The sequence below is a fragment of the Vipera ursinii genome, assembly GCF_947247035.1.
Source record: "Vipera ursinii genome assembly, chromosome: 7".
NCBI classification, from domain to species: domain Eukaryota; kingdom Metazoa; phylum Chordata; class Lepidosauria; order Squamata; family Viperidae; genus Vipera; species Vipera ursinii.
Genome location: NC_139521.1, coordinates 28,067,956 through 28,092,279, shown reverse-complemented (window position 1 = coordinate 28,092,279; position 24,324 = coordinate 28,067,956). Strand labels below are relative to the sequence as shown.

General features: G+C 39.9%; 1 protein-coding gene across 1 annotated transcript in view; it reads right to left on the bottom strand.

Annotated features, from left to right (window-relative positions):
• The window catches only part of WDR17 (WD repeat domain 17), a gene marked incomplete at its 5' end in the record, with an annotated part of 122,707 nt that overhangs the window by 88,486 nt on the left and 9,897 nt on the right, over positions 1–24,324 (bottom strand). The window contains 5 exons of the mRNA XM_083367342.1: positions 4,438–4,560; positions 5,065–5,316; positions 12,636–12,866; positions 13,898–14,081; positions 14,587–14,715. Coding sequence (XP_083223468.1) covers positions 4,438–4,560; positions 5,065–5,316; positions 12,636–12,866; positions 13,898–14,081; positions 14,587–14,715 — 919 coding nt within the window. The remainder of the gene's footprint in view (positions 1–4,437; positions 4,561–5,064; positions 5,317–12,635; positions 12,867–13,897; positions 14,082–14,586; positions 14,716–24,324) is intronic.

Here is a 24,324-nt window from a genome sequence, read left to right as displayed (position 1 = left end):
ATGCTCTATTTGTCTCCTATTTGTTCTATATACTGGCTGGAAATCCTTACACAAGTTGTAGATGAATTTTCTGGGGCTTTTGGTTTACTTAGGATGTTTTTGAGGGCTAAAGTTGGTTTGTGTGCTACACTGATGCCATATGATTGTAATAGTTTGTTGGTGCTTTCTGAGATTTTTTTAAATGTTTTATTGATTTTTAAAAATTACAACCTTTAGTGGTTAGTAAACAACATGTTGTCTGGGTCCACATATTTAATGTTAACTTCTTCAATATAAATCTGTTCAGTACTGCACAATCCAGTATTTTTCCCAATCCTTTCTTCCCCATATTTCTTCCATTTCCCCATTACACAGTTACAATTCTTGCTACTATTGATATATACAAGTTTAGCTATAAACATCCACATCATATTTTACTAATATTGTGCAAATAATAATATCACTTCATAAACCAATACCCTGTTTTTCGTGCTCTTAAGGTTTGATTTTCCATCAATATTTGAAATATTAGTTATGATTTTCTCAATATTAATTACTTTTATATAAACGTTTTATACCAGTCACCCTCTTATTTTCATACTTCCCATATCAAGAAAAAGAAAAAAAGAATGCTATTTTAATTCTAAATCATATTTTTATTATAAAAGTCTAATTATATTTAAGGGTCATCCGTTCTCTTAATCATATTCAAACAAATATTTAAACATGTAATGCCCCCTCTAACAGGTCAAATCTTCTGTTTTTTAAATCTAACTCTCACTTTCTTTCTTTGCTAAGTAGCTTTCCGAGCCAAGGCAATTAAATAACCCAGGAATTTCTTTCCATTTTTGTAAAAGTTGCTTGGCATGAGGAAGACAACTTAGGTAGGGTATTTTTTAGGGGAAATTCTGCCCATTTAAGGAACTCCCACTTTCTTTCTCCCTCAATTTCTCTTTTCATTTTTTTGTCTCCCAAGTTGTGACATTTCCCCTGACAGCTCTATATTCCATTTTTTAAAATCTTCTTCCTTATCATCAGGTATATTTTGCAGATCAAAGGGATAAAGCGTCTTTTCCATTTCCATTTTTATGGCTAAGTCTTGCAGTATTTTATATGTATATGGTACTTTATATTTCTCTTCTTTTATTTCTTCTGTCTCCAGGTCCGTTTCCTCTGCTTCATCTTCTGATTTCTGGTTTATTTGTTCAAACTTTGTCTGGGAATTTTCTAGTTGTAAATTTAATTTGGAGATTTGCTCATTTATATTAACTAAATTATTTTAGTCTCATTATGGTTTATTTTTGTGTACTCTTTGTGTGCAATAATTGTTTGTTGAATTAGTTGTAGCATAGAGTATATTTCCTTCTGAAAGGTGTTTATTTTTTCTTGATACATCATTCCTGGAGATCCTCTAGTACAGGGGTCTTCAAACCTGGCCCTTTTATGATTTGTGGACTTTAACACCCAGAATTCCTCAGCCAGGCAAACTGGCTGAAGAATTCTGTGATTTGAAGACCCATGCTCTAGTATCACCAATCTTAAGAAGAGCAGAACAAAGTTTCATCTAGTTTTCTGGTCTTTATCTGTAGCCTTTATAATCCAATAGGTTCCAGAATATGGGTCCAGCCCTAAAAGCAATATTTTGTAGTGATCCTTTGTCTCAGGTATCCAAGAATTGTCGGTCAGGCAAGGTTGTAATCCACAATGTTCAAAGTATTCAAAATGTTCAACCATCCTGAAAACAGCACAAAAGCCTCTCCTAGCCAGACATAGTCAAAAGTCAAAATTATCTTTCTCTCCCAATAGTTTTTGAGATTAAAAGTCCAAGCTCAATAGATGTTTATAGTCCAAGAAGGTCAGGGTAATAAGTACGCCAAAATATTTTCCTTTATTGCCAGCTGTTCTCCCTTAAGCTAGGAATCACCAAGCAGGCTAGAAGCTAGTTGTAGTGCTATACTCAAATCCACCACTAGATGTCATTCAAAATCCATTTTCCATTCTTAAGACAAAGGATCGATTTCTTATATTTCACCTCAATGTTTTTTTTTTCAAAGAGAAAATCTTAACAATTTTCTCAGGTCTCAAATTTATCAAAATTGTAGCTTTATGTTACTTCCACTTCAGTATTATGTACTTCTGTCCCCCATAAAAGAAAAGAAAATGGCGCTTCTGTTCATGTTCGGACGTTTTAGCTTCTTGGGAACCTTTCCCAGGAAATTTACAGTTTAATTTACAGTTGTAAATTAGTAAAGAAAGGATTAATATTTTCACCCACTTCCAAACATGTTGTTTACGATGCTAATTAGTGCTTTTCTTCAGTTGTTAGCAACTAATGGCTGGCCACAGGAATGTAGCCAGTCTTTCCCCTGCTAGTTTGGAGGGCTTTCCTTGGATCAAAAGAAAGACCGCCATCTCTCTGTGTTCGACGAGGCACCCCTCCTTCATCGCCTCTTCGGGGTGACTTTAGGGCCCCCAACAGGGAGAAATTGGGCGCAGAAGGCAGCGTGCTGCCTTCCTGCATCTGTCTCACTGCAATGCAAAACCGGAAATCTCTTGAGATATTTTTGATATACAGTAGTGGCCAAAATTGTGGAAACCTTTCAGGAAAAGTGTACAGTAGAAATGCCACCTTTGGTTAATTTTACACCAATTTTTCTTCTAATTTCTTTATAACCATAGCCTTGTTCACTTAATAATACTATTTTACATCGCTTTCTAGGCAACCAGTCAACTCTTTGCAGCATTACTTTAATTTTATTACATTTTACAAGCTCACTAAATGAAAGGGGAAAAAATCCCCAACCAACTTGATAGCAATCACATAACACACTGACCTCTCAGCTTCAATACATGACATCAATATCTGAATCCTATTGTGATCTGATTGGCTCATTGCCAAAACAAGATGACACCTGATTGGCTCTCTAAACACTCATGCTCATTGGCTACAATCAGATGAAGGAAAGCTACCTGATATCAACCTAAGCAAGTTGTGCTTCCTTTTTCTGGTTATTTGGCTATAACTTTTCATACAATACAGTACAGATAATTGAACAAACTATGTTGCATTACATTCTTGATTAAATTATCTTTCCATGATATATAATTTTATGGTACTACTCAAAAAAATTATGGTATTATTAGCCATCAAACCTCAAAAATACACTTTTCCCAAAAGGTTTCCACAATTTTTGCCACTACTGTATGGTGGTGTTATCATTTTCAGTTTGTATTGATTGTGCTATATTGAGTTGAGTTGTCAGGCACTTTTTAATGAAGTTGTGTGAATATCCATTTTGTTGGAAGATGTTGTATAGATGATCTGTTTTCTTTTCCTGATGTTTAGGGTTGCTGCAGTGGGTTTGTGCTTATCTGAACACAACTTCTTTTGTGGGATGTTGGATGATTCCTTTGATAGCGGAGCACTTCATTGGTATGTATGGTTTAATGATAACCTGGTATTTCTAGTTTGCCATTGCTATCTCTGCTAATGAGGATATATCCAGGAAGGATTGTGGGTTGTTGTTTTCCCTTCTGAATTTTATACCTTTGAATATGTTGTTGATAGTTGTGTGTGTTATCTACTTGGTCTTGTTTCTGGAAACTGCAGAGCTCCCTAAGATTTTGGCTGCCTGAAATGCAAGTGGCAATACAAGCACAACAAAGCAATATTTGTTTTCTTTTGTGTGGTAGACCTTTCAGAGACAAGATGGAACAAAATGTACAATGCTGTACATAGTGATCAATAAATGTTACTATTCAAAAGCATTTTGATAAGTTAAATTCAATAGCTTTCTAACACTATAGTTTAATGTTATACAAACAGCACACTGAGTAAAACATTTCATAAAATACCATATGCAGAAAGGCTGTGCAATACTTAAGGTAATACAGTACAGTACTCATATTCTGTTGTACTGCATTTTTCATCGAGACATACCCACTAGCAGTTCTTCTAACCCCATTTCCAGGATAGACTGAAAAATTTTATGTTTCATTTTTACTGGCAGATAAGGATTCTAAGGTAACTTTCACCATTGCAAAATTTGTTTTTGAAATTTGTAAAACTCACATACAGTATTGGTATTGATGTAGTAAATTAATACAAGATTATTTATCTCATATGACTTATTCTATTTTAAATATTATATTTTGTAACTGTGTTCACTACATTTGATTACATTTTATTTAGTTTGGGTGTCTCACCTGTAATAAGGAATTTAATTTTTAATGATCTTATTGATACATTACAAGAGGAAAATGTATAATGCCTTTGAATGACTCTTAAGAACTGCTTTATATGCAAGTTCTGGCTGTTCCAAAAGAACTATCAGACATTAATTGATCTATATTTTGTTACCATACAGAACCACTTACGAGCTAAATATTAGGTTCACTGATCTGGCACACAGCTTTCCATGAATATGTTCAAATCAAAAAACAAATATGTATACTTACTATTCTTCTTTGGAGGAGAACTAAGTACATGTAGGCCATGGAAACCCGTTTTCTTCAACTTAAAATTATCTATTGGTGTTGTTCGCGATACATTCCAGACACGCAATACACCAACCTGAGAATCTATATTAAAAAAGATTAACTTAATTTTTAATAAAATGATACAGTGCAATAATTAAAAACAAAAATCAATATCTAATTGGATTTTTATTTAGCATTAAACATGACTTCAGAAATAGGGACTGAAATATGGTAGGAAAATTCTGCTTTCAGTGTCATTTAATGTTAGCCAGCTAATGCAATTTCTCTCCCAATGTACATATTGTCCATTTAATGCCAATTTTTTACCCAACATTCTGAATTCCCCCCATCAGACTGTATTTTCCAGAATCAGACTAAAGGTAAGAGAAAAATATAATGAGAGAAAAGCTTTCATTGTGAAGGAAGTGATAATGATGTCAGAAAACTAACATTAGCATTTTAAAATATTAGATTTATCCTTGCTTTTACATAACTAATTATGCAATTAGATAATTTGGTAATAAGCTTAATCTACTGACATAAAAAGTCTGTTGTGTACCCTGCATACTATTTACTATAATATAAATAAATAAAAAATGTTTGTACCTCCAGTGATAAACATTCCAGGTGCACTAGGAACCCAAGCTAAGCACTGCACAGATGCTGCTGCACTAGGAAGATTAAAGGCTGTGATATAGGAGAAAGATTCTGAATCAACAAGACGGATTCCATTATGCAAATTTGCAACAAGAAGATAATCTGTTGACAGAGGGTCCCATTCCAGAGCGGTAATAGGATCTTCCTCATCTGTCCCTTCAAGTGATTCTGGTCTCAGAACATGTTTCTGACACTTACAACCTTGAAAAATAAAAATATGCAATTTATCCATTTACAGAGAAAAATTCTCTATATAGAATCACTATGTTCAAGTATCCATACATTGCATACATTTGAAATATAAATATGTAAACTAATTTTCAATATACACTGGTTTCTCCTCCAAATTGTGTCCTAACAGAATAACCATCAAGTAAAAATTATGAACTTCCATGCTGAAAATATAGGCGGCTTAGTACAGGTACTCATCAATTTACAATAGTGCATTTAGTGACCATTCAAAGTTAAAATGGCATTGAAAAAAGTGACATGATCATTTTTCACAACCAGTGCAGCATCTCCATGGTCACGTGTTCAATATTCAGCAACTATGAGGAGTCATATTTAGGAGGGTAGCAGTGTTCTGGGTCATGTGATCACCTTCTGCAACTTTCTGATAAGCAAAGTCAATGGGGAAGCCAGATTTACTTAACAACTGTATTTACTAACTTAACAACTGCATTGATTCACTTAACAACTGTGGCAAGAAAGGTCGTAAAATGGGGCAAAATTCACTTAACAACTGTCTCACTAAGCAACAGAAAGTTTGGGCTCAGTTGTGGACATACAGTCATGGCCGAAATTGTTGGCACCCCAGAAATTTTTCCAGAAAATCAAGTATTTTTCACAGAAAAGTATTGCAGGAACACATGTTTTGCTATACACAGGTTTATTCCCTTTGTGTGTATTGGAACACAACAAAAAAAGGGAGGAAAAAAAGCAAATTGGACATAATGTCAAACAAAACTCCAAAAATGGGCCGGACAAAATTATTGGCACCCTTAACTTAATATTTGGTTGCAAACCCTTTGGAAAAAATAACTGAAATCAGTCGCTTCCTATAACCATCAATAAGCTTCTTACACCTTTCACCCGGAATTTTGGACCACTCTTCCTTTGCAAACTGCTCCAGGTCTCTCTTATTGGAAGGGCACCTTTTCCCAACAGCAATTTTAAGATTTCTCCACAGGTGTTCCATGGGATTCAGATCTGGACTCATTGCTGGCCACTTCAGAACTCTCCAGCGCTTTCTTGCCATCCATTTCTGGGTGCTTTTTGATGTATGTTTGGGGTCATTGTCCTGCTGGAAGACCCAAGATCTCGGACGTAAACCCAGCTTTCTGACACTGTCTACTGTGCGACCCAAAATCCTTTGGTAATCCTCAGATTTCATGATGCCTTGCACACATTCAAGGCACCCAGTGCCAGAGGCAGCAAAACAACCCCAAAACATCATTGAACCTCCACCATATTTCACTGTAGGTACTGTTCTTTTCTTTGTAGGCCTCATTTCGTTTTCGGTAAACAGTAGAATGATGTGCTTTACCAAAAAGCTCTATCTTGGTCTCATCTGTCCACAAGACGTTTTCCCAGAAGGATTTTGGCTAACTCAAGTACATTTTGGCAAACTGTAATCTTGCTTTTTTTATGTCTGTGTCAGCAGTGGGGTCCTCCTGGGTCTCCTGCCATAGCGTTTCATTTCATTTAAATGTCAACGGATAGTTTGCGCTGACACTGATGCTCCCTGAGCCTGCAGGACAGCTTGCATTCCTTTGGAACTTGTTTGGGGCTGCTTATCCACCATCCGGACTATTCTGCATTACAACCTTTCATCAGTTTTTCTCTTCTGTCCACGACCAGGGAGATTCGCTACAGTGCCATGGGTTGCAAACTTCTTGATAATGTTGCGCAGTGTGGACAAAGGCAAATCTAGATCTCTGGAGATGGACTTATCTCTGGAGATGGACTTGTAACCTTGAGATCGTTGATATTTGTCCACAATTTTGGTTCTCAAGTCCTCAGACAGTTCTCTTCTCCTCTTTCTGTTGTCCATGCTTAGCGTGGCACACACAGACACACAATGCAAAGACTAAGTGAACTTCTCTCCTTTTTATCTGCTTTCAGGTGTGATTTTTATATTGCCCACACCTGTTACTTGCCCCAGGTGAGTTTAAAGGAGCATCACATGCTTGAAACAATCTTGTTTACCCACAATTTTGAAAGGGTGCCAATAATTGTGTCCGGCCCATTTTTGGAGTTTTGTTTGACATTATGTCCAATTTGCTTTTTTTCCTCCCATTTTTTGTTGTGTTCCAATACACACAAAAGGAATAAACCTGTGTATAGCAAAACATATCTTTCTGCAATACTTTTCTGTGAGAAATACTTGATTTTCTGGAAAAATTTCTGGGGTGCCAACAATTTCGGCCATGACTGTACGTCTGTCTACCTTATTGCCCTTTTTTTCTTGGATGCCTCCATTGGTGGTAGTTGCTATAGAGATCTAATTAGTTAAAATAAAGAAAACATGTTGAATAAAATGCTAAATACTAATAATTAAAAGACATCCTTGCATCCGTTACTTATTTAGTAATGACTCAGTCTTAAATTACAGCACTGAAAGAGTTTGGAGGATTTTTTTGTTTTTTATTTTGAATAGACAAAACAATACTTGCTAATGCTGAGTTCATGATGGGAAAGTACATTCACTTAATTTTTAACTAATACCTTAGTTAGTTTAAAGTAGACACACATTAACACATGCAATTCTGCAGCAGCATGTTACATTTGCATGATTTTTCCCCATTTATTTTATTTTACTACATATTTGCAATGTATTCTTCCTGCTACATGTGGGGAATTCCTACCCCTAATACAATATGGACACATACATTAATGGAAGAAGGAAGTTTCATATGCAACCCTCTCCTCTTCAAGAGACTATCATGCTTAAACAGTACTTCATTACCTACTAATCTAGATTACAGGCAATTTAGAAATTGAATCCTGAAATAGTAGTATTTTTATATTTCTATCTATTATACAGTAAGTCTATTTTTAACATAACATGATTTCAAATTATGCAGGATATCTGACTTTTCCTATCAAATCTAGATATTCCCTCCCAGATGTTTGTATCTAAAAAGACAGATTATCTTTAATAATAAAGAAAAATGTGATCACATATCTCTATTTTAATGTTTTAATATGTTTTATGGTTTTATACTTTTGATATGGTTTTGTATGTTGTACCTTTAGAATGGGAGCTACCCAGAGATGGTTATAAGATGGGAGGCTAAATAAATGATTTAAATAAATAAAAATACATAAATCAATTTGTTATAAAAAGATTATATATAAGAACTCAAATATAGAAATGCATCATTTTTGTACTGGACAAGAACAAATAGCTTCAGATGATTTTAGTAAGCATTCCTCTACTTCAGAATACTGAAGAATATGGGCATAAGTAAAGAAAAAATGTTGCCTGAGAAAACAGTTAAAATTAAGTTGTTATGGAATATAAGTTATCATATGCACTATTTCCAAATCATTCTAATGCATAGCAAGAAAACACACAACTCAAATGATCATATAAGGCAAATTTAATTTCATTGTCAGGTGGATTTTATGAGAACAGCTCTCACGAGAGATCGATGGGTCGTTAAGGTGCTTCCAAGTAAAAGAGGCAGGATGCAGTGAAACCAACTCGTTCTAAACTTTTTCTAAGGCAGTCATACCATAGTTTCCCCGACTGCTTGAGGCCATATAAGCCTTTGTGGAGCAACCATGTATTTCCCCCTTCTTGCTGGTAGCCAGAAGGGGCCCTCACGTAGATCTGCCGGTCCAAGTTGGCGTGGAGGTAAGCCGTCTGGATGTCGAATTGGAAGACTTCCTCCCCCAGAGCGGCTGCAGTCACAAGGGTGGTCTTGACACTCTCTGCCCGGACAGTTGGAGAGTAGGTCTCCCCATAGTCCTCCATGTAGCATTGGGCGAATCCCTGAGCTACCAAACGGGCCTTATACAGGTAGAGGCCATTGGCAAGTGGTTTTGCCTTGTAAACCCACCTTGTGCCAATGACTTTCCTCTCCTTTGGAGGTTGCTGGGGGGTGAAGACCTTGAGTTGTTTTAGGTTTTGCATTTCCTTCTCCATCCCGAGCTGCCATTTCTCCTGTTCTTCGATGGGCAGCTCCTGGATGTCAGAGAAGGATTTTGGGGTGACCACAACGCTGTTGACAGACGCGATGTGCCCAATGTCAATTCTCTTTGGCGAGATGCCTTTGTTGGACCGCTTTGACCTCCTTACCTTCTGCCACTCATCGCTGGGCCTCCAGGCTTAATTGAGACCTATCTTTATTAGAACATGTGGGCGCACAGGGGGCTGCCATCTTGTTTCCGGTATCGGGCCATGTAGTCTCCCTGGGGGCAGCCATCTTGTTTCCGGTTGCCCCAGGAAGCTGTAGGTCACAATTTGGCGGGGAATTTCGCACCAAAAGCCAGGACGACAGCAGCCATGTTCTCTTCAGGTACACGGTAGTTTCTGGACATCAGTTGCGCCCTGAGCGATTTTAATTTTCCGAGATGTTCTGCCATGCTGGCCCCAAACCTGAGTCTTGTGTAGTAAAACTCAGTTGTGAGTCTGGTGAGGGAACCAATGCTGTTGCTGTTGAATAAATTGTATAATAACCACCAAACTGCGCTAGCTGTGAGCCCATCTGGAATGCTAGGGAACAAGTTGTTATCCATTGAACTCATCAGAGTGCTGAAAGCCTGTCTGTGACGCCACTCTTCTCGCGATCCCCACGGGAGAGGTGGTGGATTCAGAGCCATCTCAAGAGTCCCATCCTTTAATAGACATACCTGCACATTTCTATTCCAACTGTGGTAGTTCTCCCCCCCAATTTTCAGTTTTTCAAAGTCATGTGGTAATGGGGACGCAGGTACGAATGAATTCTTGTCTGTTTTATCTTGATTTGAAAAAATCTGAGAGGCTTCCATTGAAATGAAAGGTAAAGGGACCCCTCTAGTGGTCGTTGGTGGTATTTTTCTCTGATTTTCGGATGGCCCCTTATCAGGGTTGAAAGGCCCGTACTGGGCATGCTCGGGAAACATGTGATCGGGGGGTGGGCATTGCCCAAGATTGCCAGCCAGCATTTGGATTTGAAAAAACTCTGGAAATCCTTCCTGGAGCCTCCCCGGCCCTGGATTGCCCCAAAGATGCTGTGGATTGCCTTGAGAAGCCCATCGCTGGTCCTGAAAACCTTGGGGATGGCTAAAGCCGATGCTGGAGGAGGGGGCCAACCCCCCCGAAGGTCATCTGGTAAGGAGAGCGTCTGGGCGGCGGCGAAAGGAAAATTGGGGCCCCCGGGGAGAGGGTCGGGGGCCTTGGAAGGTAATGAGGGAGGCTGGCTACCCCCGATGTTGGAGCTGCAGTCTTTTTGGCTTCGAGGGCCGCAACTAGGACCTGGATGGCTTTTTCAAGCCCTGCTGTATCTGTATCAGCCTCGGCTGAACAGTCTTTATTGCCATCATAGGTCTTGAGGGTTTCTGGTGGGGAGAGTCCAGGGGTTTGCATGTTGCTACGGCTGGATGCCAGGGATTGCTGGGCCTCCAGGCTTAATTGAGACCTATCTTTATTAGAACATGTGGGCGCACAGGGGGCTGCCATCTTGTTTCCGGTATCGGGCCATGTAGTCTCCCTGGGGGCAGCCATCTTGTTTCCGGTTGCCCCAGGAAGCTGTAGGTCACAATTTGGCGGGGAATTTCGCACCAAAAGCCCTGGGGTCCCGGGGTTACTCAGGGTGGCGGGCACCATATTAAGAGGCCTCGTGGTCGCTGAGGGGGGGCTTACCCGGCATCCAGAGTCCCTCTGCGTTGATGTCCCTCGTGGAGAGGCTTGTGGGGTCTTTTGTACTGCAAGGAATTTTAGGAGCAGTTCCTTGCATTCCTGTGTAGACATTTGGTCTACGCGATGCCTGTGTTGGGCCCGGACCGCTTCTGCTGCATCTGTGCAGTCTTGGGCGGACTGTAAAACTTCCAAGCTTCCCTCTGTGGCGTGCAGAAGGAAGCCATCTGTGCTCTCACCTGGAGCGGAGCTTGCTTCAGGGGCTGTAGGCAGGGCTGCTGATCTTGATTGAAGACTCCTGGTCACAATCTGGGATCTCCTGCCATCCATTTTAAATGGGTTTGTGCTCATCTTGCAATAGCCACTGGCTTGGAAGCGTTCCCTTCAACCATCCTCTTACTTCCAACTTGAGAACAGCTCTCACGAGAGATCGATGGGTCGTTAAGGTGCTTCCAAGTAAAATAGGCAGGATGCAGAGATGCAATCATTATGAAGCTTTATTCATCAATAGATTATATAGAAAGAGCTATATGGCATGGAGGCATCCATGTTTGTATGATAGAGAGAGAATGCATGCAAGAGAGAGAGAAGAACAAGAAGAACAAAGAGCAGCCCCTGAGCAGAGGTATTTATGGGGGGGTCTCAGCCCCTCCCTAACCATAAAACACTCTCTCCAATGGGGATGCAGGGGCCTAGGACCCCTGACTCATCAGTGGAAGCAAAGAAGCCTCTTTGCTTCTATCTGATGACCCTTTTGGGTAACTGCCAATGGCTGGCACAAAACACCTAACATTTTATGTGTTTATGCATGTGTGCCTTTGAGTCAATGTTGGCTGCTAGCAACTGCAGAACTAGACACTGCAGTTTTCTTGGGCAAGATTTTCAGATATTGTTGATCATTGCCTTCTTCCTATGGCTGAGAATCACTGGCCCAGGGTCACCCAGCTGGCCTATGGTAGGATTAGCGTTCCTGGTCCCCCAGTTTCTAACCTGGCACATTAACCACTATATCAAACTAGCTCTCTTGCTTCACTATGTTGTTGCTGCTCTTCAGTCGCTAAGTTATGCTCGACTCTTTACAACCGCCAGCCCTCCTGTTTTCCACTGTCTCCCTGAATCTGCCCAAACTCATGACCACTGTGTTGATGAAACTATCTAACCATCTCAATCTTTGCCATCCCCTTCTCCTTTTGCATTAATTTTTCCCAACATCAGTCTTTTCCAATGGTGGCCAAAGTAGCATCAGCTTCAGTATCAGTATCTGTCCTTTCACAGGACAGTTAGGGTTGATTTCCTTTAGGATTGACCAGTTTGATCTCTTTGAAGTCCAGGGAACTCTCAAGAGCCTTCTCCAACACTACACATCATCACGGTCAATATCAACAGCCAATTAATTACATTTTTATTTGTACATTTTATTTGTATACATTTTAACAGTATGTTGACAGTAAGTATATATACTACTGGCATTCCATATTTTGTGAAGTCTACTAGACTATTGAAATCTGATGACTTCTTAATATAAAATGATTGCAAGGATGTATGGCATTGGGATTTTGAGTGAAGGGAATAAAATTTGAAAAAAAGAAACTATTTAAGAAATTCTCTCATAATAACAGCTTTCTTTGCTCTAATCAGAAGATGCATTGACACTTGTCTTGGCACAGTTTCTTACCTGGCTGAAACAGAGAAAGACTTCCATCATTATGACCAAACACTACTTTTCCTTTTCTCTTGGGATGCCATCTAAACAGACAAATATCTGACATAAAACTGTGAGCTTCATTATGTACCACTACACCACTCTCTGGCCCTGAAAATGTCCAAATATACAATGGACCTCTATGCGAGGCAAATGCAACAGCATCACCTACATTCCAGCACCAACTAAGAGACGCAGGAATACCTGAAACATAAAAAGATATCAAATAATTGAGAAAAACACATATTTCCAAATCTCCACTGAATTTAACTAAAAGTGCAACTTAATGTATTCTTTTCCCAGAACCAAGCACCGTCTATTTCACACTGCTAAGGAGACTTTGTACCTTCTCTCTTAGGAAATTACAGATAGGAAACAATCTTTTAGATATATTGTCTAAATATGCCAGCTTTATTAAATAAAACACAAAGAAAATTAGGTCTGTGATTTTAAATAAATACCAGTTCACAATTATTTCTGCTTTGCTATAAATTCTGAGATATAGCTTAACTTGGGATTTCCAAGCAAAATGCATTTTGAAGAGATTAAAAAAATAGCATTTTTCATGACTGTTAAAACTTCAAGTAATCATTCTATAGGATTTGGATGCAAAACAGATGCTGTGAGTAGACAGGCAGAGGAAAGATCTATACTTTACTGCCAAATAATATTGTAAGAAAATACATCAAAAAGTTCAGAATCAGGAATCAATTACAGTGAATATTTCTATAGCAGAGTAATAAAACAAAACATTATATTGTACCATATAATGGAAAACAGTCATAATTGTTTTATTTGGTATTATCCTGCCAAAAATTAACATGACTATTTATCAGCACAGGGGGAAAAGGGGAGACTGTTGTTTTTTATCATATAATAATAATAATACTATACCAGGGCAGTGATAGGTTCTTGAATATATTATTCTGAATGGAAGTTACATGCAAAAGATGCATTCTGTTTATAGAATTTCTTTTTTCACGTATGCAAACTGATCAAGCCTAGCTTTTGCTAAGAAATAAATTACTTGACTTCTAACTGCCATCTGTATATCCTGCTAAGTGTCCCACTAGGGAAAAAAACAGTCACGTTCTCTCATTCCTTTTTTTAGTTTCTTTTGCTGAATCAAATTTATTTAAATCAGAAGAGTAACTTTGCATTAAAGCCATGGTGTACTGCACATGACAGCTTTTGATGTAAATAAATGTTAATATTTGATTTGATTTATATCATACCTTTTGTATTGTGCAATTTGGTAGCAATTTTTTGTTCAGCCACATTCCAAATTATTACTAGGTTTTCTGCACTTGCACTTGCAAACAGATCCTGATTATGGGGACACCAAGAAATAGCTGTGATGGTCTTCTTGTGTTCGGACATAATTGCCCATAACTTGAATTCATTATATTGATGATCCAACTAAAATTTTAAAAATCCAAAAAAGAATTATTAAATTTAAATTTTTAAATACATCATATTCATCTTTCTATACTAATAAATATTAAAATTAAATAGCATAGAATCTATTTTGCTGGGGAAACATTTCTCCTTTCTCTATTTTCTCTGCATCTTCTAGAATATCTGTTCAGAGACTCAAAGTGTGGCCCTGAGCCATATAGATTACAGAAATAAAAAAAAGATAGCTCACCTTTAGTTCACCTATTTTAGGTTTCTCATTCATTCTGCAGAACCAGTCACATAGTTCAGGAGACTCTCAAAATATGATGCATTTTAAATTGGTATTATTATAATATTTTCTACAGAAATAATATGGATTGAAAAAAATATCTAAATGATCAAGGATAATTTTAGCAAGAGTTATTTTTAAAAATTATAAAATATAAAATTATAAAACAATATAGTAAATACTCATATATTAGCAAGAAAAGAAAAACATAGAAAGAAAATCTAAAATGTTTCTCACCTGATATATATAAATAGCCAGGGTTGCACAATAGGCAAATCTATCCCCACTAGCTGCACATACATCTTTATTCCATGGTTGACAGCCAGCTGCTAATAGACCCACTTGCTTAACCTGTGCCATTTTTGCCTAAAAAATAAAAAGAGAAATCTAATAAACAAGTTTGGAGTAAATCCCATCAAAATCTGTAAAACTTACATTTGGAAAGCATTAAACAAGGATTTTTAGGAAATGACTTCAAGATAATTACTTCAGTTATTCATTTTCTATAAATCAGATTTAAGATCTATAAATGTTGTATTTATATACAATATCATATTAAGTTATATATATGTTCATGATTATTAGGTCTTCAAGTCAAGAGAATGTAGAAATGGCAAATTAAAGACTCAACTTTTGAATAAAACAGGGATAATTACTGTACAGACGCATTCCACCAACAGCTGCTCATACAAAATCTTCACTTTGACACATGCATTTTTAAAAACTATTTCAAGTTTTTTTATTACACTTAAACTGAAAAGTGAATGTCCTATTAATTTCTATCAATCCTTACACATGCACACAAGAACACTGTGTTTTTTAAACACCAGAGAACTCAATGCTAAACAAAGCAATTATTCCTTTCATAAGAGAATTTTAGAAGCTGCTAAGTAAGGATAGAATATACACCCATATGAACTTATAGATACTACCTAACTGCATTGAATTCATTTCATCCATTATTAGATTTGGTCACCTAACACTAAATACTAAGTCCACTTTTGGCTTGAAATTCACAGAAAGAAAAGAAATTTAAAGTAAAGAATGCATGTATAATCAACAAATCCTTAATTTAGTGTGGTACTATAGAAAGAACCTAACCTGGAGGTAGTGCATTATGGTTCCCAACTGTGAGCAGTTAAAATATTCCCTATGCTAGAGTAGCCAACTATTTCTTAATGATAACACATACTTTAAAGAAGAAATCTGCAAAATCCAATTAAGTTTTGTTAGTCCAAAACCCAAAAACACTGTTCTGGACTCCTTTGTTTTTTTATTAGTTTTCCAATATTACAATAGTATCTTTAAAAAGCAACATGGTGTCTGGATTACAATAGTTGCATTTCAGACAAATACATATTACAAATCTCCAAATTGTTGTAACCAATACTTCCTCTCTCTTGTTTCCTTTAATACATATTATCTCTTATCTAAATTAACATATTTCTCATTGCTATCCATTGGTCATTTAATAGTTTTCTTATATTTGTCAATACTTTGGTATATTTTATATTTTAACATTCCATCTTTAAAACATCAAACACCTTATATATTTTTCCAGCTTTAATTTTACATTGATATTAAAATTAAATGTTTAAAGTTTCTCATTTTCATATTTCTAAATAACCTCCTTTCCTTTTACACAATTTTCTCCGATACCTAGTAATGTAAATACACTTCTTATTTATCTCATTTCCATATCAACAAGTTAGTAGTACAATATAAGAATGTTAGTCATTAGGGTACCAATTGCAAGGAGGAGAAAGAGGAGGAGGACAATATAATATTCTTATTTCTCATTTGTAGTTTCCACATATTGAAAATTAACCAAAATTTCTCCCATTTCAACATTTAATACATCCTTTCATGTCACTACATCCAAGTATATTAGTTACATTGTATCATTCTTAACATATATACATCTTAATCCATTTCATTTAAAGAGCTCAATATTTCAATGTTAGTATTCATACATCTGTGTTTTGTTTTGTTTTAATTAGTCAGTATATTTATCTACTCATCAAAACAATCTCCAATAATACAAGTACAATCCTGTCTATTTTGGTATTATCTATTTCAGGCCTCTTAAGGATGTCCATATTTCTTCAATCTTATTCTTGCTTTCTTCCTTTGCCATGTCATTTTTCGCTTCTTTGCCTCAGGGTCATCAAAGCATTCTTGTGTTGTTATATCATATTGAAGTAGCACTCCAGTCTTCATTTTTGAAGGATTGAGAAGTCTGTTAACAGCGCCAAATCTTCTCATTATTTTCACCTCTTGATATAATTGTCCTGGACTGAATAAATTTCCACCTGTTTCTCATTTTGGTCTTCAAAAGCCTGTGTTTGTTGAATACAGTACTTAATTCTTCTGCCAATGTATTTGATTGTTCAATTTCTTCTGTTAAGTTTTGTCCCGACAAAATATTACATAGTTGTAGTCACAATTTGAGTTTGTTTCTTCGAGATGGGTTCTAATTCTTTTCCAAAAGCTCTTATTTCATTGCCAGCTGTAGAAAGGAACTGATAAGTTTGGTAAGATATTTCCCACATAGCATAGTTTTGTTTCTGAAACTCTTCCATGGTGGAGTTTCTCATCTGGTGTTCAAGGTTAATCTTATCTTGTTTTTCTTAAATATTTTCTTGATTTTGTTTAAAGAGAAAGTCAGATTGCAATTTCAGGTTTAGCCACTGGATGTCCCCCAAGTACTTTGAAAGTTCTTTTCTTTTAGTCCGTTTCTTTTTTCAACTTTTTTTTAAACACCCCTGAGCTTGCTCGCCCCTTATTTGAAGGTAGGGTTGAATTCCCCCCTCAGTCTCCACAGGGGGGAAGGTACTTAGCAGCTTATTTAGGTGAAAAGATTAAGGTATAAGAGAGGAATCTTACCCCCGTCTCTTCCATGCTACTTTAATGTTGCCTGGTTGTAAGTTTGACTTCGGCTGTCTGCAGCCTAGTAACTAGCCATATCACTATGGCCGGTCTTTCGTTCACCGGTTCGAAGGGAATGCAGGCACTAACGGGGGGCTCCCCCGTGTTTCTGCAAAAGCCCAGGGCGACACTTCGGCCCTTTTAGGACCTCCCAGTGATGCAAAACTAGACATGGAAGACGACAGCCATCCTCCAGACATCCATGTCGGCTGGCTTGGCAAACCAGAAGTCATTCTGGACTCCTTTGACCTTCCTTCCTCTTTGTGGAAAATAAAGCAACAAGACAAACTACATTTATTTGATTTTTATAATATATAATTGATAATTTCATATAAACACTGTGGTTATTTAAACAGAAAGCCAGGAGAAATATTTATTTAAACACATGAGAGCACAATTTGTTATTTTTATTTTTTTCCTTATAACCCAATATAAAAGAAAAGATGGCCGCTCGCAGCTGATCGCGGAGATCGAGCGGAGCGAGTTTGGCATGGGATCCTGCATGGGGCTGTTGTTCTCTAGCCCGGATGGGTGACAGGACCCTCCGAGGCTTCGGTGGATCCCGTATGAGCGCTGGAGATGATGACGGGGCGGCGTTAGAGGGGGCGGCGGGGCGGCAAGGCTCCCGGACATTAAATAACCGAACGGGACGGCTCGGTCGGGCAGGCAATCGACTTACAACAGCCAGCAGCGGCCGGCAGCATCCCACGGCAGCCTGTAAAACGGCAGACGATGGGCCGGCTGCGGCGTGCGGCATGCGGCTTATCCTGGCGCGTTCAGGCCGGCAGAAGACATACAATGGCCGGCAGCAGCTGGTGGCTTCTTGCGGTGGCCTGCAAATCAGCCGGTAAACGGCCTACTATGGCACGCGGCTTGCAGTGGCCTGCAATGGACCTGCAACGGCCTGAAGAGATGGTCCGGTCCTGCAGCCGCCTGCGGTGGAGCTGTAACGACCTGGGACAGCCTAAAAAGGCAGTCCGGATGGCGAAGCTCCTGGACTTATAGCTTCTGAGCTCATCTGCCCATCTGTTAGATCTGTTAGATAGGTGAGTTTTTCCCCCCCCGACGGAGGTTTTTTGGATGGTGAAGGCCGCCGTCCAATGGTTTGAGCGCCTTTTGGAACCCTCCTGGACTGGTTTGGAGGGTGGGAACATCTGGGACCACTTGAAGCTAAAAATGGAGGTGGGGCATGCCGGATGGCGCCCGAGATGGTGGTTATCTCCTCGGGGGTCATACTTGAAATCTAAGACAACCCTCCTCCATCTTCTTTATCCGGAGACTTACCACAGCCCCTTGGTCGCGTTGATATCTAGGACATGGAGATGGATGAATTATCACCATTCATCACCGGAGCTGCGAAGTTCACCACCAATAGACTATTCTACCAGCCATCGGACTTTCTCTCCTCCTGCGACCTACCCAGGGCTGGATAGTGGTTTCCTGAGATCTTGGTCACTGTGAGAGGGTGACCATGTTTTCAGGAACCACTGTTTCAGCTCTGTGGATTTAATATGCAGTTTGTTCCAACCAACTCGTTCTTTGCTCCTATTTCTACCTTCTGATGGCTTACACCAGAAATGAGCTACTTGCCCTGAGAGCTTCCCCCCTCTCTCAGATATGGCCTTCCAACCTGCGCCACCGTTTCCTTAATGACGGGTCTTGGGACCCTGAGAGGTGGCATGGTGCTAAGAAGAGGCTTTGGGGTTTTCTTTTAAATTTTTTTGAAGGGTTAGGGAGGGGGGAGGGTCAGGCCCGGCAAAATGAGAGGAAGATTCTACCAGGCCTTTCTCAGTCTATGTTGGCCGATGGCCGCGGCATTATGGGGACCAGAGAGAGTCTTGGGACCCAGGGGGATGGGGTAGGGATAGCGATCCCCACGGTGATTAGGAATGGCGGCAGATGGATGAACAGAGGGCCATATCGTAATCTGGGATCACGCCCCCGCTATTTGCAAGCTGTGGCGCGCTCCGACCCTCTGGCTCTCACCTGCTTTTCCAGGGAAGGGGGAGGGCAGACACCTGAGCTCAGGCTGATCTATTTAAATGCCAGGTCTGTTGTGAATAAAGCTCCCCTCATCCATGATTTGATCGAGGAGGAAGATGCAGACCTGGCGTGCATCACGGAAACTTAGTTGGGCCCGGAGGGAGGGGTCCCTCTGAATGATCTATGCCCTCCAGGTTTCCGTGTGCTACATCAACCTCGAGCTCAGGGTAGGGGAGGTGGCGTGGCGATTGTTATTAGAGAGACCCTTCGTCCACAGGAGGCCACTGCCCCTCGGATAGACGGATGTGAGTCCCTCCTCTTAAGGTGGGGTCCTAGTGGTCAGTTGGTCCTGCTACTTGCATACCTCTCTCCAAGCTGCATAGCAACGGCTCTGCCCAGGCTACTTGACACCCTCTCGGGATTGGTGGTTGAATTTCCCAAACTTATGGTTCTGGGAGATTTTAATCTGCCTTCCCTGGGCGGCACATCGGAGGCGGCCAGAGAGTTCATGGCTTCCATGATGGCCATGGACCTGACCCAAATTATTCAAGACCCGACGCACGAGGGGGAAACACACCTGATCTTATTTTTATCTCTGGGCAGTGGCTTAATGGTCTGGGAGGGGTTACTCCAACATCTCAACCCCTTTCTTGGACAGACCATTATCTCCTGCGGTTGGGCCTCCGTCACGTCACCCCCCACTGTCAGGAGGCGGAACAGACCAGATGGTTCCACCCCAGGCGCCTGATGGACCCAGGTAAGTTCCAGATGGCGCTTGGAATGATTCCCACCTCCCTCTCCCGCAGCCCAGTCGAGTCCTTAGTTAATGCCTGGCAACAGGCTGCCTCAGAGGCTCTCGACCGCGTTGTGCCTTTGCGGCCTCTGACCCGGTGCAGGTCCCGGCTCACTCCTTGGTTCTCCAAGGACCTGCGGGAGATGAAACGCCGGAGAAGGGGCCTAGAGAACATTTGGAGAACCAGTCGGTCCAAGTCTGACCGAACACAGTTAAGATCCTTTTCTAGATCTTATCTTGTGGCAATGGAGGTGGCGAAGCGCGCTTATTTCACCACCCTCATTGCGTCCGCAGATAACCACACGGCCGCCCTGTTTAGGGTGGTCTGCTTCCTTTTAAATGAAGGGACGGGAGAGGACCCCTTACGAGGATGAGCTGAGGAATTTAGTAAATATCTGGTGGACAAAATTGCTCAGATTTGGGCTGGTCTGGACTCTGACTGGGCAGTATCTGACGAGAGGAAAACAATGAGTTTGGCCGAGAACATTTGGGAAGAGTTTGATCCTGTGACTCCGGATGAAGTGGACAGGATCATGGGGAAATTAAGTGCCACCACGTGTTTATTGGACCCGTGTCCCTCCTGGCTGGTCTATGCCTCTCGGGAGGTTACACAAGGCTGGATCCTAGCAGTTATCAATGCCTCACTAAGTGAAGGGTACTTCCCTGCCGCCTTGAAAGAGGCGGTGGTAAGGCCCCTCCTTAAGAAACCTACATTGGACCCAGCTATTTTAAATAACTTCCGTCCTGTCTCCAACCTTCGCTTTCTTGCGAAGGTCGTTGAGAGCGTGGTGGCACGGCAGCTCCCTTTGGTTCTGGAGGAAACTGAGTATCTGGATCCTTACCAATCGGGTTTCAGGCCCGGGTACAGCACGGAGACGGCATTGGTCGCGCTGGTGAATGATCTCTGGCGGGCCCAAGATAGGGGTTATTCCTCTGTCCTGGTCCTATTAGATTTCTCAGCGGCTTTTGATACCATCGACCACGGTATCTTGCTGCGTCGTCTTGAGGGGTTGGGAGTGGGAGGCACCGTTCTGCGGTGGTTCTCCTCCTACCTCTCAGGCTGTTTGCAGACGGTGTTGGCAGGGGGGCAGAGGTCAACCCCTAGGCCCCTTAGTTGTGGGGTGCCTCAGGGGTCGGTACTCTCGCCTCTCCTGTTCAACATCTATATGAAGCCGCTGGGAGAGATCATCCATGGCTTCGGGGTAAGGTATCATCAATATGCTGATGATACCCAGCTTTTCATCTCCACCCCGAACCAACCCAGTGATGCCCTCAATGTGATGTCCCGTTGCCTGGAAGCGGTACAGATTTGGATGGGAAAGAACAGGCTCCGGCTCAACCCGGCCAAGACTGAGTGGCTTTACGTACAGGCATCTCGTTTAGTCCAAGAGGTTCCATCTTTGGTTATAGGAGGAGAGATGTTACCTCCTGTTGATAGAGCACGCAATCTGGGCGTCCTCCTGGATTCACAACTCAGTTTTAATGATCATATTGGAGTCGTGGCTAGGGGGGCATTTGCCCAGATTCACCTGGTACGCCAGTTACACCCCTTCCTGGACCGAGATGCCCTACGCACAGTCACCCATGCACTCGTTACCTCCCGTATAGATAACTGCAATGCTCTCTACATGGGGCTGCCCTTAAAGACCACCCGGAGGCTTCAGCTGGTGCAGAATGTGGCTGCACGGGTAGTGATGGGAGCACCCCGATACTCCCATATTACACCCCTCCTGCGTGAGCTGCATTGGTTACCGGTTGCCCTCCGGGTGAGATTTAAGGTGCTGGTACTTACCTTTAAAGCCCTACATGGATCATCTGCTGCCAGGAACGAATTCCCATTGCCCAGTGTGCTCACACAGAGAAGGCCTCCTCAGGGTACCATCGGCTAAACAATGTCGGCTGGCAACCCCCAGGGGGAGGGCCTTCTCTGTGGGAGTGCCAGCCCTGTGGAACCAGCTCCCCCATGAGCTTCGAATGGCCCAAGATCTCCGGTCCTTTCGCCGCGGCCTCAAAACACTCCTTTTCCACCTGGCTGACCTGGACTGACAGGGATTTTAATTATGTTTTTAATTTTTAACTCTAACTTTTAATTTATTTTAATTTTAATTTTAATTTATTGTACAGAGGCCTTTAATTTTATTTTTTATCTTAATTTCCTTCAGGAGATAGGGCGGCATATAAGTCCCAATAATAAATAAATAAATAAATAAATAAATAAATAAATAAATAAATAAATAAATAACCCAATATTTAGATATCATGGTAAAGTGAAATAAATCTGATACTGTAATTTATTATAAATATTAACTGAATTGAATGGACTGTTGGTTTTTGGTATGTGAATGGTACTAAGTTCTAAACACATAATGAAAGATCTATTTCAGAGAACTGTAAATATATGAAAATTTACCAAACTTTTTTTTTTAAAAAAAAGTGGGTTCGAACCCAATATTTCAATCAAATAGACCACAAGTCTTGAATTACTACTCAGCATAATAAATTCATACTAGGTTTTAGCTATAGTCAAAGTTACAATATAGTGTGGGAAGCCCCCATCCCCAAATTAAAATATTCTTTATTCTTAATATTAAAAAGAGGCAGAATATTATATTTCCCCAAATGAGAAATAAAGAAAAAAATCTTAACAAAGGCAGAAAGCACCTGAGTCTCTCTACCATAGGAAGACAGCTTCAAACTAAGAAACCTGAAGAGGCTGGCCTTTAGGACTTCAGATTTTCTAATTCATTCATTAAGACTTGGCCAATATATTTATTAACAAAACGCCCCCAGTCACAGAAGGCTGGAGTTGATGGGATTAAGAATACATAATAGGATTTCCCCACCACCATTAGAATAACAAAAGACACAAGACTCACATTGCACAATTCCCTGGAGCATTTCAATCAGAACCCTATAAAGATCCATCCACTCACTCAGCCATTTTGTCAGCTGTCCCAGAACTACATACTGTTGTTGGTTCTGCTCATCAATAAACAAGAACTTTCTTTCCTAAGCAGTCAGCTTCCATTATTTTTTCCCAGCTTGGAACTGGACCTGATTTTTCTTTCAGTAATTGCATAAATCATAAAACAGGCATAAATTTTGAAATAACAGAAATCAGTCTTGTAAACTGAACCTCAGTAATTCAGATAAATATTTTGTGTTATCTGTAGAGTTGTGTATATTAATAAGTATTTTGCTACACTCGTAACACATAAATACAAAACTGATAAAAGGACATTTTTATACCAAGAAAATGAAAATGAAAAAGAGGTTAAAAATGTATCATCAGTAGTAGTAATATGTTAAGGCCTCGTTTCCTAAATAAAAAAGTAATAAAACTACAACAGTTATTTCAAACATCTTATGTAGATATTATGTTTTTATAAAATGAGCTGGTATAATAAAATTTTATTGCTAATTGACTAAGTTACGCCTACCTTCATACAGATGTTTTATGTAAGCCATTTAAGGATTTCTACTTCCTTTCTAAAACCCTGCAGATTCCAGATATGCAGTCTCAGTTTGGCTATAAAATCAAACGCATCTTACTTGTTGAAGATATTAATTCTACCATAAATTGTAATACTGACTTAGTAGAGAAGATGCTAAAGAAAAGTGCATGTATTGTGAAGTATGAAGCATGAGCCTTGGTGGAGCAGTGGGCTAATGCCTCCTAAGTACCAGCTGCCTGCAATTAGTGCAGGTTCGAGTCCCACCAGGCTCAAGGTTGACTCAGCCTTCCATCCTTCCAAGGTAGGTAAAATGAGGACCCAGATTGTTGGGGGCAATAAGCTGACTTTGTAAAAATGCCACTTGGGGGCCCCCCCGAAAGCCCTAATAAGCAGGTATATACATAGAATGAAGGCTATTGCTAAGCACATTGATTTGTGCTTCTTAGATTGTAAGCCGCCCTGAGTCTTTGGAGAAGGGCGGGATATAAATGGGATTTAAAAAAAAAATACAGGCAAGCCATATCAATAGCCTGGGAACTACTGGTCCTCTGAGACATACCATTTCAATGAGCAAGTGTGCCTTTTTAGAATGACAATTTTTGCTTTATTTCCAAAATACACTTTAACTAACTTTATTCGTAAAAATGTCTGCTGTCCTAAATATTATGTCTTTATTAAAATTAAACATATGTAGTAGTTAATTGTAAACTATAACTGGCTACTAGAATATGTCTAATCATACACAGAGGTTGCAATATTGTGTTGTATGCTACAATTTTACCATGTTTTCAATGGAGTACTCTTTATCAAATTCTC